The 20,833-nt window shown below is 45.0% G+C and overlaps 8 protein-coding genes across 8 annotated transcripts; 4 read left to right on the forward strand and 4 right to left on the reverse strand.

The window, feature by feature from the left end:
- Positions 1-1,533: 1,533 nt before the first annotated feature.
- On the reverse strand, positions 1,534-2,991 carry MGA1 (Mga1p; the record flags this gene model as incomplete). Its single annotated transcript, XM_022820196.1, has 1 exon — positions 1,534-2,991. One exon carries the CDS (start codon positions 2,989-2,991, stop codon positions 1,534-1,536), a length of 1,458 nt encoding a protein of 485 aa, XP_022673855.1.
- A 3,428-nt stretch (positions 2,992-6,419) lies between these two features.
- SOL3 (6-phosphogluconolactonase) lies at positions 6,420-7,319 on the reverse strand (the record flags this gene model as incomplete). The annotated part of the gene is made up of 1 exon (XM_022820207.1): positions 6,420-7,319. The coding sequence occupies one exon, from the start codon at positions 7,317-7,319 to the stop codon at positions 6,420-6,422; it is 900 nt and encodes a 299-aa protein (XP_022673856.1).
- Positions 7,320-7,607: 288 nt separating this feature from the next.
- CPD1 (2',3'-cyclic-nucleotide 3'-phosphodiesterase) lies at positions 7,608-8,252 on the reverse strand (the record flags this gene model as incomplete). The annotated part of the gene is made up of 1 exon (XM_022820218.1): positions 7,608-8,252. The coding sequence occupies one exon, from the start codon at positions 8,250-8,252 to the stop codon at positions 7,608-7,610; it is 645 nt and encodes a 214-aa protein (XP_022673857.1).
- A 415-nt stretch (positions 8,253-8,667) lies between these two features.
- Positions 8,668-10,347, forward strand: BRF1 (transcription factor TFIIIB subunit BRF1; the record flags this gene model as incomplete). Its single annotated transcript, XM_022820229.1, has 1 exon — positions 8,668-10,347. One exon carries the CDS (start codon positions 8,668-8,670, stop codon positions 10,345-10,347), a length of 1,680 nt encoding a protein of 559 aa, XP_022673858.1.
- Positions 10,348-10,974: 627 nt separating this feature from the next.
- Positions 10,975-13,290, forward strand: SDA1 (Sda1p; the record flags this gene model as incomplete). The annotated part of the gene is made up of 1 exon (XM_022820240.1): positions 10,975-13,290. One exon carries the CDS (start codon positions 10,975-10,977, stop codon positions 13,288-13,290), a length of 2,316 nt encoding a protein of 771 aa, XP_022673859.1.
- Positions 13,291-14,686: 1,396 nt separating this feature from the next.
- Positions 14,687-15,961, forward strand: LSC2 (succinate--CoA ligase (GDP-forming) subunit beta; the record flags this gene model as incomplete). The annotated part of the gene is made up of 1 exon (XM_022820252.1): positions 14,687-15,961. One exon carries the CDS (start codon positions 14,687-14,689, stop codon positions 15,959-15,961), a length of 1,275 nt encoding a protein of 424 aa, XP_022673860.1.
- Positions 15,962-16,364: 403 nt separating this feature from the next.
- MPC3 (mitochondrial pyruvate carrier) lies at positions 16,365-16,781 on the reverse strand (the record flags this gene model as incomplete). Its single annotated transcript, XM_022820263.1, has 1 exon — positions 16,365-16,781. The coding sequence occupies one exon, from the start codon at positions 16,779-16,781 to the stop codon at positions 16,365-16,367; it is 417 nt and encodes a 138-aa protein (XP_022673861.1).
- A 1,643-nt stretch (positions 16,782-18,424) lies between these two features.
- On the forward strand, positions 18,425-20,158 carry YAP1802 (Yap1802p; the record flags this gene model as incomplete). Its single annotated transcript, XM_022820274.1, has 1 exon — positions 18,425-20,158. The coding sequence occupies one exon, from the start codon at positions 18,425-18,427 to the stop codon at positions 20,156-20,158; it is 1,734 nt and encodes a 577-aa protein (XP_022673862.1).
- Between the last annotated feature and the right edge of the window lie 675 nt (positions 20,159-20,833).

Below are 20,833 nucleotides of genomic sequence, written 5' to 3' on the forward strand. Positions count from 1 at the left end.
TCCAAATTGCCGTCCGAATGTTCAACTCGATTTTTTATTAAGCAAGTGTAACCTCTCTCGTTTTAATTTACATCTGGAGTACAAAGTAGGACGATGCGTCCCTAAAAGGCATCCCGGCAGTTACCTGTTGATATTTGTATAACGGGGTAATGTAATACCGTCCTTTTTTATTTTTATTTTTCGATTTTCAATTTTCATTTTCAAGCAGCTTTCATTCCATGATAGATTACTGTATTGTGGACAGTTTCATATAATACGTCCTTCATGATTTTCATGTTCCTGCACCGTTTCGAACGCAAATAATGAAAATTCATACTATGCTCGACCGTTTTATTTTAAAACTACGAAGGCTTTTTTTCCTTATATTGATTATTTTTTCTAACTAGTGAAGATTACCCCCCTTCTTAGGTCGAGCTGCTTACAGTGTAAATGCATGCAGCCCAGAGTGAAAAATGAGAAAGAGATTTTATCTAATATAGTACGGGTAGTTCGGGAAGCTATATAATTCCATGATTTCTATGATAAGTTTGTATGTAGATATAGGCATTTTCAACGAACCAGTTTTTTTTTTTTTACACACTTAAACTACCTTAGAAGAAAGCGGCGAATACTCTCCTTCATGCATCATTTTTTTAATCGAATGATTTTTCCAAATATTCCGCTAGAGGAAAAAATGATGCCAAGATAAATTAACTCCATTCCCATGCGTGGGTAGGAAAATCATTGATCGCATCTAAAACTTAAATTTTGACACATATTTTTTAATTTTTTTTAAACACACTCCAAAAATAAAAAAAAAAAATTAAAAAAAAAAAAAAAAAGAAGAAGAGAACTAACTGAATGTTTTAATTTAGTTGACACAACCTAAGCGAGAATTGTGTCAGAAAAAGACTTGAAGGTATGGGATGTGTATGGTCAGTGTTAGAATAATAAAAAAGAGAGACTATTGATTGAGTTGGCCTGCAAAGATTGTTAAAAATGACGAAATTATATAAATACATTGTAGAAAGATTTAAAGAAGTCCAGTAGAATAAGCCAAGTTTTTAAGTAAGTGATGACAATCCGTAGTAGTTTCTTAGCTTTTTAAGTAGCAGACAAAATCAGTTCGTGGAATAGGAAAAGAAAGAGAGGATCACAGGTTTTTTCTTTTGGAATTTAGTTCAGAAAGTGATCGCTGAGATAATAATAATAATATCGAGTAAAAGAAAAAAAAAGTGGTAGTTAAAAGTACAATTAGTTTGATAGTTAGGAGGAAGGGAATAAAACAACACCAGAAGGAATGAAACTTCATATATATTTGTCTTTCCATCGGTAGAATTAGATCTTTTTTGAACAATCAGTAGCATGGATATGATGGCGTGGCATAGGGCGTAAGAAATAACAACATTAAATTAAAACAGCTCATAAAACGTCGTAAAACAGCATTGTTTGGTGAGAATATTATGGTAAAAAAAGTCAGTGCAGAGAGACGTAGACGTAAATCTAACGTTTCCAATAAACCTCACTGCAAGAGCAATCAATCTTCTCAGATGACTAAGGTTTAGAATTATCTCTAGGATTATTTAGAGATCTGTTCTGAAGTTGAGATTGAGGTTGTGGTTGAGGTTGAGTTTGTGGCAGAGATTGGTTTTGAGCGTGAAGTTGGGGTTGGTTGCTTGCTGGGTTATAAGTTGGATTGGAATTTTGATTATTTTTTTCGTATTCATGCGAGAGAGAACCACTGGTACCTGCGTAAGGCGTAGTCGTGCCAACAAGGGACATTTTTTGCACCTTCGAGAATCTTGGATTAGAGAAAATCGAATTTTTTTGCGACTCGAGCGAGTCCATACTGTTAAATCTGTTTGTAGCAGAATTACTAGTCGTACTGACGCTCGATTTGGCACTTGAAAGGCCGTTGCTCATCAACATGTTCCAGTTGGCCTCTGTGGTCATGAGTTCCAGCTTAAATAGTTTCAGTTTTTCCAAATGTTCTTGTATGTTAGATCCGTCTGCGCATAGCGCATCGCACATTTGCAGCATAGCCCGTATTAGAATGCCCATATTTTGTTCATATTGAAACACAGCGTGCGGTGGGTGTATATTCGTGCTAGGTCCCAGACCAGCGTTATAGGACACCGAAGGGTATGGGCTAACGGAGGAGTATGGCGCATCGATTACTCTTGGTATCGGGCTGCTGCTTGGTATAGGTAGTGGAATGCTTCCTCCTGGCCCGCCTGGTGCTCCATTTGTTGGAGTTGGTCCCAAAGATGAAAGTGAATGGCTCATGTGAGTTGCGGGCAGCACTGATGGTGGCAGTTGTGTGGGAATAGGAAGTTGGTGGTGATGGTGATGGTGGTGGTGGTGTGGCAGCTGTGACAGTGGGGAACCACTAGTTACAGAGGGCACTGGTGATATGCTGCTTTGTGGAATCATGGGTTGAGTCATAGTAGCAGATGATTTCCGCGAGATGTCTGCCGGAATTGATGAAGTGTTAACTGAGGGCACTGATGTTGCTGCTGTGGTGACTGCTGCCGTGGAAGCTGTTGCGGGATCCTGAGACGGCCCAAGATAGCTTACGCAAACCGGGGAAAGCACATTTCTCCTCTTACCATCCTTACCGATATTGTTAGACTTCCGATGGATTCGCTTCAACTGGACCTCCGTGGCAGATTTGAAAAAGTCTTGGGAATGGTGCGTAAACTTCCACTCAACTTCGCTTTTCGGTACATTGTTATTTTTGTTGTTATTACTTTCGCTGCCGTTACCACTTGGAGAGTATGACGATGGAGATGGATGAAGCAGCTTGTGGAAACCATACATATGTAATTGCCGGACAAAACTTGAGACGTTGCCGTGTTTAAAGAACCGTTTTAAAACTTTGCTTGAAAAATTAGGGGCGTTAGGTTTTATGATAAACATGTACTCATCTTCCTCGTCCCATCTGATCCATTCTGACAACTCTTCTTGCGCCAGAATGTGGTGCAACTGATGAATAAACGTCTTATTGTGCATACTGACAGTATAGAGTCAAAAAAAAGAAAGAAGAAGAAGAATTTTTAAAATAGAATAACAATCGCTTTAAGGTAGCAGTGGCAGAGTGGTAGTAAGTTGAGAGGGAAAAAAAAAGATTCAAGGTCCCTGCTTTAGTAAGAAATGTTTGTGTGAAAAGCTGGTGGCAATCAATAGTTTGAACACTACTCTTCCTCTTATTATGTCCAGCACAAATGTGAGTGTGTGTGAAATGAATTCTCGAAATCAGGTAGAAAAGGAAAGAAAAAGGAAAGTGAAAGTAATGATTCACTTAGTCCGGGTTAGGTACGTAACAGGTAAAACCGAACGAGAGTAACGCTGTGTAATGATGATGTATTTTATCCCGTGCACTTCCGATAGGGAATGGAATGAGTAAGTGGGGCAGGAATACGGATGTGTTCTATATCAACCGCCTGATCTATGCCTCTTGTGTGTATTAATATAATTGAATTCCTTTTTTTTTTTTTCGTAATTCTTTTTGCCTGATGTAAAATAATACCTGTTCTTCTGGAATACCGGTATTTCGGTTCGGTTATTGCTGATTCAGGCTTCAGGGGTGGGTGACCTGCCAACAGGAAAATAGAACGTAATGTGAATTGGAATTAGAATTAGAATTAGAATTGGCCTGGGACTGTGGGGTTCAGTCTCTAGCCTTGGTTCAGCCTACAAGGTATGAAACAGAAGTGAGAAGGGAAAACGAAAAAAAAAAAAAATTATAATAATAATAATAACTTTAAAATTATAATTATAACACGACTCTCTCTCTCGCTAATGCGACGACAGGTCCGATCCACTCTGAAAAAAAAACGATGATCTCTCGGTATTCTCCCACACGTAAGACCGAAACTCCAGAACTTCTGTGTTGTGCGTTTCTTTTCTTTTTGTGCTATAATGGGCCCGAAAGCTCTATGAAATAAAAATACGTCAGTTTTGAAGTTGGCTCTTGAACTTGAAATTTCAATTCGAGTTCCAATAGAAGAAGAATTTCAGCTTCAGTCTCAGCTTCAGCTTCAGCCTTCACCTTACCTTTTCAGCAGGAAGCGAAAATAAGAAAAAAAGAAGAAGTACAAGAAGAGAAGTAAAGCGAAAAAGAAAACCGAAGGACACCAACAATCTAGAGTATGATAATATCGAATAATATATACCCTTTTTTTTTTCTCTTTCTCTCTCTCTCTCTCTCGCTGCTGTAACTGTTGAAAACCTTTAGGACCACTAAGGATGTACAACACAACGGCTTTTCTCTCTCTCCCACATTTCCCATTTCCCGTCCTGGACAGAACCACATAGGTCCAAACGCATGTATTAATATATTGCACACTCTTTTCACTCTTGCGAAATAAACTTTTGGAACATCTCACTCAACTTTTTTTTTTAGAATTTTTTTTTTTTTCTTTGGGTAGATACTTGTTGTTCTTGCTTGTGCTTCTTCATGTTCTTCTGCTGTTCTACTGTTCTGTGCGAGCGAAAAGATGTGCGCGCAAAGCGAACAATGAACGAACGGGAGGGAAAAAAGTAACGACATCGAAAGGCAGACTTTGTAACGCAGTAACGGTCGTAGGGTTCGAGAACAGTGTGGAAGAATGGGATGCAGCAGATACAGTTGGCTATAGCTCGCTACAGCTCGCTACAGCTTGATACAATCAAAGAAGGAAGCAAAGTGCGCAGCATCGATCGGGAATCTATCACGTCCGGCGATCCCACACGATAGCCGCAGAATGTTCCTGGCCCAGGGGGGCAGGAGGCAAAGGCCCAACTTTCTCATGTTATGCGGGTCCGTCTGCGGTGTATGTATTTTTTTGTAATCTATTTTCCTTTTATTGTGCTTAATAAAAAAAAAAAAAAAAAAAAAAAAACAAAGCGAAACAATAGTAAGCACAAAAAAGAAACAAAAATAAAACTATAAATTCCAAGATTCTGCAGCCTGGGGCTGCGAGAGCGACTGGGCAGCAGGCAAAAAGAGGGAGAGAGATAGAGAAGAAAAAAGATTGATTCCTTTTTGCGATTTGTGTTGAGTGTCTGTCTGTGTAATATTGTTTTTTTTAATTCTTTCGCTGCTGATGTTTTTGTGGTGATGTGCCTGGAGAATTACGCACAGACACGGCGTGCACCGCGGTCAGCGCAGTTTCACCGAGCTGCAAAAGTCGCGGAAGTCTCGACTGACAGACGCGAGAAGCATGACCTCCCCAATGCTGGGAAAGGCGCACAGACATGGCCGCAATGTGGGCGGCCCAGACCAGGAACTGCCGGCCGAAATAGAACGTGCGCCGGAAATGACTGTTGAAAAGGGGAACAAAGACGCAAGCGGGAGGAGAAAAGAAAAACAGACATACATACACACATACATACCAGCTGGCCCAGCCTGGTTAGAGCAGAGCAGCTACTAATCTGACATCAGCAGCAGCTGAGAGGGGAACCGCCATTCTCACCCTTTGAATTGAGAGGGGATGAGAGAACGAGCCAGTGAGTGAGTGAATGAGCGAGCGAAACGAAAACAAAGCACACAGTAAAGCAAAGAAAGAAAGAAAGAAAAAAAAAACTACGCATTGCAATTCGCCTAACAGTCGGCAAGGCAAATCTCGTTAGACAGCCAGTTTCGACGGTTCATGAGGCTGGCTGTACGTAGAAGAAGTGAACTAGTAAAAGCAGTATATGCAGGCGGGATGGCGCCCCCGCATGATGTTACGTGGGGGGATGACGAGATGGGGGAGGCTTAAGGGCGGAAGGATGCGGAATATCGAACAAAAACTGTGGTATCTATCGCATGGGACATTGTTTCCATTGGCCAAGGGGAAAAAAACAACAACTTGAAACCAAATTCTGGTCCTAATTTAAGGCGACCAAAACGAAAACATACATACATACACCATGCAGCACCGCCAGCCGAAAAAAAACGATTGTCTAAGGATTTGCGTAGATATGATGTGTATAGGACGTACTTGGGCAACAAACACTATGTAATAAAGTAAAAGGGGAAAAAAAAAATTAAACAGTGAGAAAGGGCTGCCAAGCAAGACCACATCCACGGGATACGTAGGGCCAAGATGGTATCGGGACGCTTTCCATGGATGGATGTAGCCTTTTTACCCTGTTTTTCCCCATGTGGTTGTGTTTGATGTACTTTTATTTTTTTTTTTTTTTTTTTTGGTATGTCGTTACGATTGTGGCGCTCGAGGGTGCGGCGACGCACCCTCGAACGAGATTTGCGCAGAAGGATAATAATGGGTATGCCGTTCTTCTGCACAGATTAAGCGTGCGAATGGCTCTTTTTCCTGATTTTTCTCTGCGCGCCATTGTATTGACAGGCAGAGTGTTGGGGTTCATTTCATTTGGTTACCTACTACTATATGTTAGATAAAGTAAGGTAGCTGTAGCTGTAGCTAGATAGCTAGCTAGCTAGATAGCTAATGAGCTTAGTATGCAGCGGTCTCAATGCGAAGCCCTGCGATAGCATCCGAACTGACAAACCAATGGGTAGCGGCATTATCGGGGGTAGTATCGCCGGCGCTTGGGTCGGAACGACGTAGGTTCACCAAGGTGCATGGTAAGGTCTTGTTGACAGTATTGAATATTTCGTCCATTATAGGTTTCTTTGCGCTACCTTCAGCAACAAAGGCAACCGTTTCACTTGCCAAGACGACTGGAAGGGTGATGGTGATTCTGTCGCTTGGGGGTTTGGGGGAGTCATGGCACCACATAACTTTACGGTGAGTCTCTTCGAGCAAGTAGGCGTGTTTGGGGCCCGGGAATAGCGAGCAGGTGTGGCCGTCTGGTCCGCAGCCCAAAAGGATTAAATCGAAGGGACGCTTCGATGGAAGCAAAAGTTCGTACTCTTGGGCTATCTTTTCGTTTTCGGAACCGCCTTCTTGCACTAGTGACTCGTTAATGGTGTACACGGTGGGGCCTGCGATCTGTTTGTGCGTCAATTCGTCCAAAACGGCTTTTTTGAAGGCACCGTAATTACTGTCAGCATGGTCCAAGGGAACCAAACGTTCGTCGCTAAAGTAGACGTGCCATTTGGGCCATTGGATTTGGGAGGCAATGGTTTCATTGTCGACAAGGGCCTTGCGCATGACGTTGATCAATGAGCCACCGCTGATGGCGACCAAAAACTCGTCGTGGTTTTTCAATGCTTTGTTCTGTTCGTCGATGACGAATTGGCCAAAAGCAGAGGCCAATGCACTAGTCTCGGGGTATTCGTGGATCACTGTCATTATAAAAGCCAAGGGTTTGTTGGGTTTTTGGGCTTGTCTTTCCTTTTCCTTTTCCCTCTTTCTCTCTATACCCTTCAATAGCAATTGCTGTTTGTTCATTTAAAAGAATGCGTTATAGTATGGCTAATTTTTTTTTCTAGACATTATATATAGTATTTCGGTTGGACTATGGAAAACACAGCAAGGGTTTGGGTAATGGCAGTACTAGTGACGCCTGTGTCGATCGATTGGTTCAATTCTAAAGCCCACACCTGGAATTGGGCACATGGCTTTTCGCCAATGACCTTTAGAAATTGCCCTCGACCACACACTATAAATCTGCTCACCCTATATATATATATAGTGTATATCTTACACACAAAATGCCTGCTCATAGGCATAAAATCCTCAGGCATGCACCGTAACCTCCGATAGCACCTCCCACTCCTCCACAGGACCCTCGCATTTTACCACCTTGAATGTCAGCGGGAACGACCAGCCCTTCAAAGTATTCTGCAAATAGTACGTACTTTGGTCACGGCGATGAGACTCCGAAGCCTCTTCCATCCCAACATCAAAAAGATCTTCAATCCGCTGTCTGATCAACCGTATCATCGCCTGGTCCATAGGGTATATATCAGAGTACGCTAACGACATATGTGGGTGGAACTCCTCGAACAACCACGTATCGATGTCCAATTCCCCAACAAACATTGCCCGGATAAGTTTCGCTAGACTGTATAACATCGAATTGGGCTTGCACTCGAGTCTGCACTTCTCAAAATAGTGCTTCCCAATGATGAACCTGTCAAATTCCACAAGCGGATGCGCCTCATCCACCTTGCTCTTGACCGCATTTATCGCATGGTGAGCCATCTCAAGCACCTTGTGCACTTCTTCCATATTCTCGCACGAAAGCCCGCTACAAACCGTCACATGCGGCTCAAACAACGGCGCATTGGGAAACAGCGTCTGGAGTGAGCCTATAAGTGTCTTGAACGTCTCATACTCGCTAGAGTGCCCATACGGACACAACCAGAGTGAAATGCCCATCGTTCCTATTCTTTTTTTTTTTTATTTCCCTAATTAATGCAATACAAAAACGTATAGCTATGTGACCTTATCTCTTACCAATATGGCTGCACTTGGTGTCAAATACTTTCTATTAGTGCTAAATCTTGCTCTGGTCCAAACCTAAGTCCTAGAACCAAACCTGACGACCCCACTTTTCAAGATATATCAACTATTTCTCTTGTTCGTCTATATTGTTGAAGGGAAAAGACTCTTTTTGATACATTTTGTTTCATGAAAAAAGAAGAAAGTTATTCCGATCGACAATACATATACATTGTATGAAAAGAATATAGAATCACATCTTTGTCAAAGGGGAAGAGAGAGCAATAGAGCAGGTGTCAGTAGTATTACAGGGCTTCAAGTTAAGGTTTACACATTAAGGGAGTGATTTAAGATGGCCTCTGTTGCAACACGAAAGTGTAAGAACTGTGGTTCGACAGATTTTGGTCGGGATATCAGCAATACAACAAATGAACTCATCTGTAAAGAGTGTGGTTTAGTGACCGAGGAGAACTCTATAGTGTCAGAAGTCACGTTTGGAGAAACTAGCAATGGTGCAGCAGTAATCCAAGGTTCGTTTGTGAGCGCCAACCAGGCGCATCCCAGTTTTATGTCGCACTCGGGACAGAACGCGTTAATGTCTAGAGAAACAACGCTTAATAATGCTAGAAGGAAGTTAAAGGCGGTGTCGTATGCGTTGAATATTCCAGAGTACGTTACTGATGCGGCTTTCCAGTGGTACAAGTTAGCTTTGAGTCACAATTTCGTGCAAGGGCGTAAGTCCCAGAATGTGATTGCTGCTTGTTTGTATATTGCGTGTCGGAAAGAGCGCACGCACCACATGCTTATCGATTTCTCCTCGCGGCTGCAGGTGAGTGTTTACTCTATTGGTGCTACTTTTTTGAAGCTAGCGAAGAAGTTACACATCGTGAATCTCCCTCTAGCGGATCCGTCGCTTTTCATCCAGCATTTCGCGGAGAAACTGGAGCTTGGCGATCGCAAGATTAAGGTGATCAAGGATGCAGTCAAGTTGGCGCAGACGATGTCTAGGGACTGGATGTACGAGGGAAGACGTCCTGCTGGTATTGCTGGTGCCTGTTTGTTGCTTGCGTGTCGGATGAACAACTTGCGCAGAACACACTCTGAGATCGTGGCCATCTCCCATGTGGCGGAGGAAACGCTCCAACAGAGATTAAACGAGTTCAAGAACACTACATCGGCCAAGATGTCAGTGAAGGAGTTCCGTAACGATGAAACAGAGTTGAAGGATGGTGAGAGAAGCAAAGACGCAAAACCACCAAGTTTCGAAAAGAATAGACTCAAGGAGAAGAAGATCAAGGACTCGTTGGACACCAACGAAATGCTAGAGACAAGCGAAGAAGCGCTTTCCAAGAATCCAATTTTGACTCAGGTGCTCGGAGCACAAGAGTTATCCTCGAAGGAAGTCTTGTACTACTTGAAACAGCTTTCCGAGCGCCGAAAGACCGAGTTCAGTCGGATCAAGGCAACCCACGGCATCGACGGTAAGGATTTGCCCTCAGAAGAAAACAATGAGGACGAAAACGAAAAGAAAAGAACAATCGACGATATCGATGGATACTCTCTAGAGAAGGACCCTTATAGGCCGAAAAACTTGCACCTATTGCCAACAACGGCCTCGTTGCTATCTAAAGTTAGCGATCACCCAGAGAACCTGGAAGACGTGGATGACGCTGAATTAGATTCCCATTTGTTGGACGAAGAGGCGTCGAAACTTAAGGAACGTATATGGATCGATATCAACGGTGACTATCTTTTGGAACAAGAGTCCAAGAGACTCAAACAGGAAGCAGATTTGGCTAGTGGTAACACCTCACTACGGAAAAAACGCACAAAACGTGCCAAGAAACAAAACACAGACGCTGCAAGCATTGTCAAGGTCCAAATGGATGGTCTTCCGCTCGATGTCTCCCTTGATGAGACGACTGCTGTTGAAGTGGCTGCCGCTGGAAGCGTCAACAACATACTGCAAAAGAACAGTTTCTCGAAAAAGATCAACTACGATGCCATCGACGGTCTTTTTGGGCAGAAATAGGGTTCTTGTCTTTTCTCTCTATACCCGCTTTGCTTTATTCAATTCACGTAAATTCTTTGACCCAGGATACGCTCGTGCTACAGGTACAGATGAGTACTTATATCAACAGAAATATAGATCTTATATAAACACATGGATAACTAACTAATTTCGTTATTTTAACCAAAAGCTAAAGTAACAACGGCGCAATTTTCATTTTTTTTTTAACTTATTTGGATACGTTTATTCATATATTATGAATATTGGCATCTTAGCATGGTGATAAGTTGCAACCATGGACCTCTAGAGGGAGTATACCTGAAGAGTGTCTCTACCTTTTTTTTTTTTGTTTTAACTTTATTCTGTGTTTCTTCTTATATACAGAACAAGGTTTTTTGGTCTTTTGGGGTACGCCTTTAACAAAAGAAATTCAAAATTTTGAAAATTTTGAGATGCGATGAGCTTGCGATGAGATGAGTTTGAACAGTTTAACAAACGATACACTTTGTACCTTTTGCACAACTTGTAGAACTTGAACAACCTAGAGAAGTTGAAAGCGCTTGAATAGGTTTTTTGGAGTTGGTATTTTTGGGAAAGGAACATCAGGGATAAAATCTAGTTGTAGAAGTGATAAAAAGTTAGGAAATAATGGCTAAAAGATCTCGTGCTGCACTACTACCGTCGAACATCATTCTCTTGCAGAATCTTGTGAAGAGAGATCCAGAATCATACCGTGAGGAGTTTTTGCAACAATATGCACACTACCAATCGTTGAGAGACATATTTATGTTGAATTCTGTGAACAATGAGAGCAGTGATGAGAGTGCGATGGATGAATTTATGGGAGCGATCGGTTTTGTTGCGCAAGTTTGTTCATGCTATCCGCGTGAGACTGCGAACTTCCCAAATGAGTTGAAGCAGTTAGTTTTGGATCACCACAAGGCGCTACCGTTTGAAGTGAAGGAGAAGATTATTACTAGTTTGACCATGTTGAGAAACAAGAACGTTATCAGTCCGGAGACATTGATCCAGACGATGTTTCCATTGCTCATTGCTTACTCTTCGCCAAGCAACTCTATGGTGCAAAACTCGCATGCCAAGGAGCTAAGGAGTCTTATCTACAACACTTTGGTGCAGCTCATGAAGTCATGCAATACCAATGGTAAGAACCAAAAGCTAAATAAATCGACGCACGCGCTATGTTTCAACTTGTTGGAACAGCCGGACTCTCAAGGTATATGGGCGTCGAAGCTAACCAGAGAGTTGTGGAGAAGAGGTATCTGGGACGACTCGAGGTCTGTGGAGATTATGACCCAGGCAGCTTTGCATAACGACGTGAAGATAGCGTATAGCGGTGTGCTATTTTTCTTGGACGCAGACAAGGAGCGTGAGGAAGCATTTGAAGAGAACGACGATGAGGATCAAGTGGACATGACAGCTCTAAAGCACAAGTTTTCGATCAACAAGAAGTCTAGTAAGAGAGGTAAGAAGTTGGAGCAAGCTCTAAAGGTTGTGAAGAAGAAGTCGAACAAAGGTGTTCCTCAAAACAACTTTTTGAACTTTAGTGCTATCCATCTTCTCCGTGACCCACAAGGGTTTGCCGAGAAGTTGTTTGAAAGGCATTTAAGTGGGAAGAATTCTAACAGATTTGATTTCGAGCAAAAGACGGCGATCATGCTGCTCTTGTCTAGATTAACGGGTACTCACAAGCTTATGGTTCTTGGATTATACTCGTACTTTTTGAAGTACTTGACCCCTAAGCAGAAGGATGTGACCAAGATTCTTTCTGCTGCGGCACAGTCGTGTCACGACTTGGTTCCTCCTGAGACCATTGAAGTGATGGTAAGGAAGATTGCGAACGAGTTTGTGAGCGATGGTGTGTCGAACGAGGTGGCCACGGTTGGTTTAAACACTATAAGGGAGATTCTATCGCGTGCTCCACTAGCGATTGACGAGACGTTGTTGCAAGATTTGACCGAATACAAGGGTTCCAAGGCCAAGAGTGTTGCGATGGCGGCCAAGGGTTTGATTTCGCTATACAGAGAAGTTGCTCCTGAGATGTTGAAGAGGAAAGATCGTGGTAAGGTTGCATCTATGAGTATCCAAGAGGACAAGCGTTCTGGCAGGGAATCGAAACGTGTGAAGTTTGGTGTGGAGTCTACTGTTGACGGTATCGAGGGTATTGAGTTGCTAGCCAAGTGGAAGCGTGAGCATGCGGATGAGGATGAGGAGGACGACGAGGCCGCATGGGAGGTTGAAAGGAACGGCGATTTGTCGGATGCGTCAGACGTTGATGGTGAGTGGGTGACGATAGAGAGCGATAAAGAGTACGAAGTTGACTTGGAGGACAGTGATGCGGAAGAGGAAGAGTCCTCGGGTAAGGGTAAGAAGCGTTCGATTGACGATGTGGAAGAACAAGAGGAGGAGGAAGAGGAAGACAGTGATTTAGAACTTTCGGGCGACGAGGCAGAATCTAAGGAGAACGCTGAAGCCGGTACCGATGCCGATGCTGACGCTGACGCTGAAGCTGAATCCGCTGCCCCAGTCTCTGCTGAAGAAGCATTCAGAGAGTTGGCATCCTCGCGTATCCTAACGCCAGCCGATTTCGTCAAGCTCCAACAACTCCGTACCGAGGCCGGTGTGTCGAAGCTCATGGGTGTCAAGAACGAGGAGACCGTGGAGCACTACGCGCTAATGGGTCCAGCCAAGCACAAGAAACAGACCAAGGAGGAAAGATTGGCCTCTGTGAAGGAGGGCCGTGAGGACCGTGAGAAGTACGGAAGCAAGCGTGGTAAACGTGACAGCACGATGAGGTCTACTACAAACAAGGAGAAGTCGAGGAAGAAGAACTTTGTGATGATGATCCACAAGCGCTCGGTCAAGGGTAAGCAAAAGATGTCGCTCCGCGACAGACAAAAGGTGTTGCGTGCGCACATCACGAAGCAGAAGAAGAAGGGTTTGTAGGTGTGTATATATAGATGGGTACAGATGTAGTCAATAGTATAAATAAGCGCCAGTATCACTGACAACTGACACTGACAACTGACACTGACAACTGACACCATCCGGTATCACGTGACGTCAATATACGAACTCGGCCCTCCGACATTACCCGGGGACAAAAAAATAATACACACATATACGCTGTTGAATCTGGGTCATCTTTTTAGGAGATTACCCTGATTTCTTGTGTAATACAGAGATTGATGATATATCCCTCTACATAGTCTTATCTATATCTCTTCTCCTCTATCTCTAGTCTATCTAGATGTAGTCAGTAGAAGGTGTCCTTCTACTAGTGGCTATCGATCCTTATATACGTGTCTTGAAACATGAGAGTTAGAGATCTGGAATATTCGATAATCGGGTAACCCATTATCGTCAACATACGCATCACGTGCCAACCACCTCACACTTCACACCCCACACCCCACAATCCACCATCCACGCTCCACGGGCCCCAACTACTCTTACTTGTTGTCTGTCTATCCCCTGGAACCACCCCTAGGACCACCCCTGGGACCACCCCTTGGGCCCACCCCGGATTCGAGTACGGCGCTCGCCCGTGCCTCACCCTGCCTCGCCTAGCCCTGCCATTCGCCAACGGTGTTGCAATTCCTCCCCCCAGCGCCCCATTCATGCGTCGGCATAAGTCGCTTCCATGCATCACCTTGCACGGCATACACCATTGCCCATTGCCCATTGCCCTTGCCCATTTCCCTTGCCCGATGGAAATGCAAAACCACCCACCACTGGCTGGGCCAAGCCCAAGCAAGGCCTTAGCCTAGCCTAGCCTAGCCTAGCCTAAGGCCCTCTCCGGCCCACGGTTATGCTACAATATCGCGAGACTTTGTCAGGTCAGTTTCCCAGCATACATACATACACGCACGCACGCACGCACGCACGCGTAATTTCCCTGGGGGTAATCCCATCGCTAGACGCCCGAATCAGACCAGGACCCAATCCCAGGCCTTTGACTAGGCCCTGACTAGGCACTTCCCAGGCCCAACGTAATGCCCTTCCGATGGCCATATCTCTCTCGCTTTTTCACCGTATTTTTCACTTTTTTTCAGGCCTGCGATCTGTACATGAAAATCCACTGCATATGCCTGTAAGAGAATCAATGTGGATATGTGTGTAATAAATAGGTATATTATGTATATATATATATATATATATATATATATATATAAAGTAGGTTTGGGTATATAGTGTAGAATGGAATTAAGATTAAATTCTGGGGTGGTGTTTGAGTATTTTATTGCAATTGGACGCACTGGTAAGATTATTATAAAGGTCTGTCTAGTTCCCAGTTTATACTAATACTACTACTACTACAACAACTATCACAACTAGCAAAATGTTGGCTCAATCTTATAAGTTGAGAAGCTGTTTGCAGAGGTCATCTGCAATTGTTCGTCAACAAGTCAGAAACTTGTCTATCCATGAATACCGTTCAGCCGAATTGTTGAGACAGTACGGTGTTGGGACGCCTAGCGGTGCAGCAGCACACACAGTGGAGGAAGCCACGAAGATTGCCGAGCAATTGGGTGGTAAGAACCTTGTTGTGAAGGCTCAAGCTTTGACCGGTGGTAGAGGTAAGGGTCACTTTGACAACGGTATGCAATCTGGTATTCACATGATCGACTCTGTGCAAGAGGCAGCCGACGTGAGCAGCAAGATGCTTGGGTACAACTTGATCACTAAGCAGTCTGGTGCCAAGGGTAAGTTGGTTTCCGGTGTTTACATTGTGGAGAAGGTTGATGCCAAGCACGAGTCGTACTTGTCTATTTTGATGGACAGAAAGACCAAGAAGCCATTGATCATCTGCTCGAGCGAGGGTGGTATGAACATTGAGGACGTTGCCAAGACTAACCCTGATGCCATCAAGAAGTTCTACGTGCAAGACTCTGTTGGATTGACCGAGGAGACGGCAGCTGAGATTGCTGCTTCCTTGGGATTCTCCAAGGAGGCTGAAGCCGACGCCAAGGATGCCGTGCTCAAGTTGTACAAGATCTTCAAGGAGAAGGACGCAACTCAAATCGAAATCAACCCATTGAGTGAGGTTGTTGGCCAAGACAAGAAGGTGATGTGCATGGACGCCAAGTTCGGTTTCGACGACAATGCCTCTTTCAGACAACAAGAAGTCTACTCCTGGAGAGATTTGACTCAAGAAGACCCAGACGAAGTGATTGCCAAGAAGAGCGACTTGAACTTTGTCAAGTTAAAGGGTAACATTGGTTGTTTGGTGAACGGTGCCGGTTTGGCCATGGCCACCATGGACGTGATCAAGTTGTACGGTGGTGATCCAGCCAACTTCTTGGACTGTGGTGGTGGTGCTACTCCAGAGACCATTGAGACCGCCTTCAAGTTGATTTTGTCCAACGAGAACGTTGATGCCATCTTTGTCAACATTTTCGGTGGTATTGTCAGATGTGACTTTGTTGCGCAAGGTCTAGTTGCTGCTACCAAGAACTTGTCCGTGAAGGTTCCAATTGTGGCTCGTCTCCAAGGTACCAACTTGACCGAAGGTAGAAGAATCATTGCTGAGTCCGGCTTGAAGATCTACTCCTTCGACGAATTGGACCCAGCTGCCCAAAAGGTTGTTGAGCTAACCAACGCTGCTGCTCAATAGAGGGAATAAACGCAAAACAAAAGGAAGCCAAGAAGACCACGACGCCAAATGGTATTGTGATCCTGCAGCCTTATGTTTTTTTATTTTTTCCGTATCTCTCCCTCTCTCTAACATTCTAATGAGTTCCCCCCCCCCATCCCATACACACATATAAATAAAGGATTATATACTACAATAAATTCCATCCCATCTACATTGCCCTATGCTCCGGGGCATCGGCCAGCACAGAACAAAGGAACAAGGAACACAGAACACACCTAAAAAAGAAGAAGAATATTGGATTGATTGTTTTATCGTGTTTTACCTACGTGATATATGTTTGTTGTTTGTTTGTTTTCTTGGTTTTCTTTGTTATCATCATTTTATACATACAAGCCGCCCGGCCTTAGCTCCTTCTCCCTACCTACTCAACAGCCGCTGGCGCAACCTCCGCCAGCTTCTCCGTAGCCTGCTCAGCAATGCCCTTCTTAGGCCCGTTGATAATGTAATCCACAACCTCCCGAGGCGAATCTCCCTCCTTCACCCTGTAGTTGATTATCCGTCCTAGCTGGTACCCTGCTGTACCCCCAAGGAAGAAGTTCACTGACGCTAGCAAGTAATTCTTGGGCTTGATCACAAACGACCACCTCGTCCAAATCACACCAGTAGCCAACAATGATAGATTCTGAGTACCAGAAAGCTTCTCAACTGGTCTTTTCATATCGCTCAACCCTGCAAACACCAAACTCCATTTCAAAGTTGGGGCCCAAAAGTGCACAGTCTTTGGGCCTGTCTCAGAGTTCCAAAACCTCTTGAATGCGTTACCTGCTGCTGATGACATCTTTGCACGACTGTTATCCGATTCGATTCGATTCGATCCGATCCGATTGACTGATGAATTCACCTTTCCCAACCTCTAATTCCCATTTCTAATGCTCCAATCCTCCATCTCTAAACCTGTCCAACCATTTCGCTATATAAATAAAGCCTTTATTTCGCTTGGGCCCTCACTAAACTTTACAGCTTTTTTTCTTTTCGCTGCACCGCACTGAATGACAGCTTTATTCCGGTGGGGGGGGCCAACTTTCAAATCGACAATTCAGTTCAATAATACACACAAGACAAGACAAGGCAGGGAAACCCAAGACCAAGGCAGAAACAGGGCCCAAGGCCCAAGGCCGTGGGCCAAGGCTAGGGCGTTGTTGGGAGAGGGCTGCCGTGCGGTCAGGCTGCCGTGCTGCCACGCTGCCACGCTGCCACAGTTGGAGAGAGCGCCGCCGTAGAGCTCCCGTTTCCCCTCGCAGCAGCATTGCGTCACTTCGCACACTCTGGTAGTGGTGGTGGTTACCCGGCGGGAGGTCACGCACTGTATCTCCGTTTCTTCGGGTTCTTTTTTCCCCCTTGGTATCCGAGCCGGAAATGACAGGGATATCCGGGTAATGTTGTATCCTCTGGCCTCTGGCCTCTGGTTTCTGGTTTCCTCTGGCCCCCGGGTAACGCGCGTCTTTCGTGTTCCCTCTCTCCCACCTGCTTTACGCGTAACCCTGCACTCGACTCCTCCCCCCAATATATGTAGATAGCCTAGGTAATAACAGAACAGCCTTAGTTAGTGTGTAGACATTAGTGTGTAGACACACCATACCAATCACAAACGGCAAGGCTCTAGAGATCACAGAAATATGGACATCAAGAGAAGCAGGGTCGCAGCACAAACCCACGGCGACCATTGTCAGGCCAGGTACGATGTGCGCGTGCTGATGGTGAATGCACGGTTCCTCAAGAGTTCCAAGACTGCCAAGGGTAACCACCAGCTCAAGATCGGCACAGATTCATCACTAAAAAAGACTTGCTACTACTGTGATGCCCCAGGCCTGGACCTAGGTCCAGGCCATGGGCGTGGCGCACAGCAGGACACCGCTTGCGTGCCCTGTGCCCTGTGCCAGCACTGGTCGTGCTCGCGATGCACCTTGGGCACAGACCGATGCCTCAACTGCATGACCGGGTAACACCGGGAACTTTTGCCCAACTTTTTTTCATTTTCGTTTTTTTGGGGGCCCCCGAAAAAAAAAAAGTGGCGGAACGGGCCTCCGTGCGCGGCCGTCTGTGCAGGACCCCCTATTTCGCTGTCCGGTTTCGGGCGCCCGAAACTTTCGCACTGGCTCATCTGTACCCAAAAAAAGTTCCAAACAGTTAGTTATAGTTATATCGTCATCACCAACTAATAACACACACATTGGCTTTACAGATGCAACAAACAAACACACTGGCAATTGGCCAAAGCATACACACACAGAGCCTTGGATAGATACGTCAGGGGGAAAACAGTACTCTCAAGTGGCCCACACAGGATATTAGTTGTTGTCTAAACATTAATTCAATACCCTACCACACACCATCCATCCATCCCCCCCCCACTGGAGTTATATATAACATATCTCTCTCATCGTGATAGGGGCTAATTTCTGGATACCAAGACCAAACCCAATGACTACATACTACAAGGTGGTGAAGGGGGCGACCAAGGTGAAAATGGCGCCCCCCAAGAACAAGTACACAGACCCGATATTGCTTGGCACGGCAAATGAGCACGATTTTTCAGAGATTGTCAATGCGTTGTACGAACGGATTAACGATTCAGCATGGACAGTGGTGTTCAAGTCGCTTGCCGTAGCGCATCTCATGATTCGCGACGGTGACAAGGACGTGGCGTTGCAGTACTTCTCCAAGCACTTGGACTTTTTCGAGCTTCGCGGACTCGCGCGTTCGTTTCCGGCGAAATCTGGCGACGTTCAGGCACTAGAACGTTACAGACAGTACTTGCGGGTCAGAAGCGAGGAATTCGGCAAGATCAAGAAGGACTACGTGCGTGCGAGCAACTCGAACTTGAAGAAGTTCGACGGGAACCACTCGTCCAAGACCCTCGAGCATGTAGAGTCCTTGGAGTTGCAGATAGGGGCTTTGATCAAAAATAGATATTCGCAGTACGACTTGAACAACGACCTCATCATGTACTCGTTCAAGATGCTTGTGCAGGACCTGCTTGCCCTCTACAATGCCTTAAACGAGGGTATCATTACGTTGTTGGAGTCCTTCTTTGAGCTTACCCGTGCCAATGCCGAGCGTACGTTAAAACTATACAAGAGATTCGTCCAACTAACGGAGAACGTTGTGCGCTACTTAAAGTCGGCTAAGGCAGTGGGTCTAAAGATCCCAGTCATCAAGCATATTACTACCAAGTTGATCAGCTTGCTAGAAGACCATTTGCGCGAGGATTCCGAAAACAAAGGAAACACATTCTCGAAAGACGACCAGACCCAGGTACAGAGTGAGCTAGAGCGTATAAGGCAGCAAAGGATCACGCTGGAAAACCAATTGAAACACCAATCGGTCCAGCAAATACAGCCTACCGGATACAATCCTTTCGTTACGAGCCCAATGTCCTTGGCGTCGCCTCAGTTTGACACTCAGCCTGCTCAGGTCGCCAATACCAGCAACCCATTCCAGCAGTACCAGCAGCAGCCACAGATCCCACAACAAACGGGATTCAATCCATTCATGCAAGATATGCAGCAGCAGCAGCAGCAACAGCAACAGCAACAGCAACAACAGCAATTGGAGCAGCAGAGATTGCAGCAGCAGCAATTGGAACAACAGATGTTACAGCAGCAGCAATTGGAGCAGCAGAGGTTACAACAGCAGCAATTGGAGCAACAGCAGCAGCAGCAGCAACTGGAACAGCAGAGATTACAACAGCAGCAATTGCAGCAACAACAACAATTGCAACAACAACAACAGCAGCAGCAGCAGCAACAACAATACCAATTGTCCCCTCAACTCCAAAATAACATGACCGCCCAGCTCCAACCAGCAAACACCGGCCACATGATGCAATTGAACGCATCCACAACAGCACCAATGCCCATCGTCGCCTCCCAAACAGGACCAAACAACCCATTCTCCTTCGAAAACGTCCAGCGCCAACAACTACAAAGGCAACAGACTAACCCATTCAGCGTCCAAAACTACTCCCAAATCTCAAACAACCCATTCTCCACCTCAACAACCCCCCAGATCCAACAAAACACCCGCCCAAACACCTTCGGAGGACTCGAATTGATGCCCACCGTCCCAGTATTCCCTCAGACTCAGCTACAACAAGGTTTCCAAAACGCGGCTAACCAACGGTCCCAGAACGAACCAAACCTAATTGATATATAATTAACTACTATCTATCTAATGCTGTTACTAGTGGCAATGCTGTGCGACCCCCTCCATTGCTGCTACACTTGTGTATGTATCCTACCTAATTCCAAAATCACAAAATTAAAGTTGAACTAAGGCCCAGTCCTCTTGAACTTCTTCCTGTATAGCAACTTAACGAACGAACGAGCCATTATTGTTCTTTCTTTCCCAATATCATCCATATGTGCCCACCGCCCGGAAGCCTCCATCACGTGACACAAAACCCCGCGGCTAGTTTTCTCGTCCCATGGCCGTTTGTTACCCGCACACATCTCAAGTCCCGTTAATTTCAGTGTACACAAAAACAACACCCAGCCACCCAGTCGGTTCGGAAGAAAAAAAAAAAAGAAGTTCAGAGAAAGAAAGAAAGAAAAAAAAACAAAAATATACAAAAAACAAAAAAAAACTGGATGCCGGGATGCCTCTAAGAAATACACGAAGCCCAAGCCGCCCGAAGCCTTTTCGGAAGCCCTCCCTCCCCCCCTCCTCACTACTGGAAGCCCAACTGTTCGTCACGTTCGCCCAATTTCTCGGTTTCGGTTTCTTACACCAGTCGCAGCTTCTTAGAGGAACATGATGATATTTGGAAATGTAGAAAATTAAGATAAATTGAAGCCAAAGGACTTTTTCCAAGCTAGACACTACACATGC

This window comes from Kluyveromyces marxianus, chromosome 1, assembly GCF_001417885.1.
Source record: "Kluyveromyces marxianus DMKU3-1042 DNA, complete genome, chromosome 1".
NCBI lineage: Eukaryota > Fungi > Ascomycota > Saccharomycetes > Saccharomycetales > Saccharomycetaceae > Kluyveromyces > Kluyveromyces marxianus.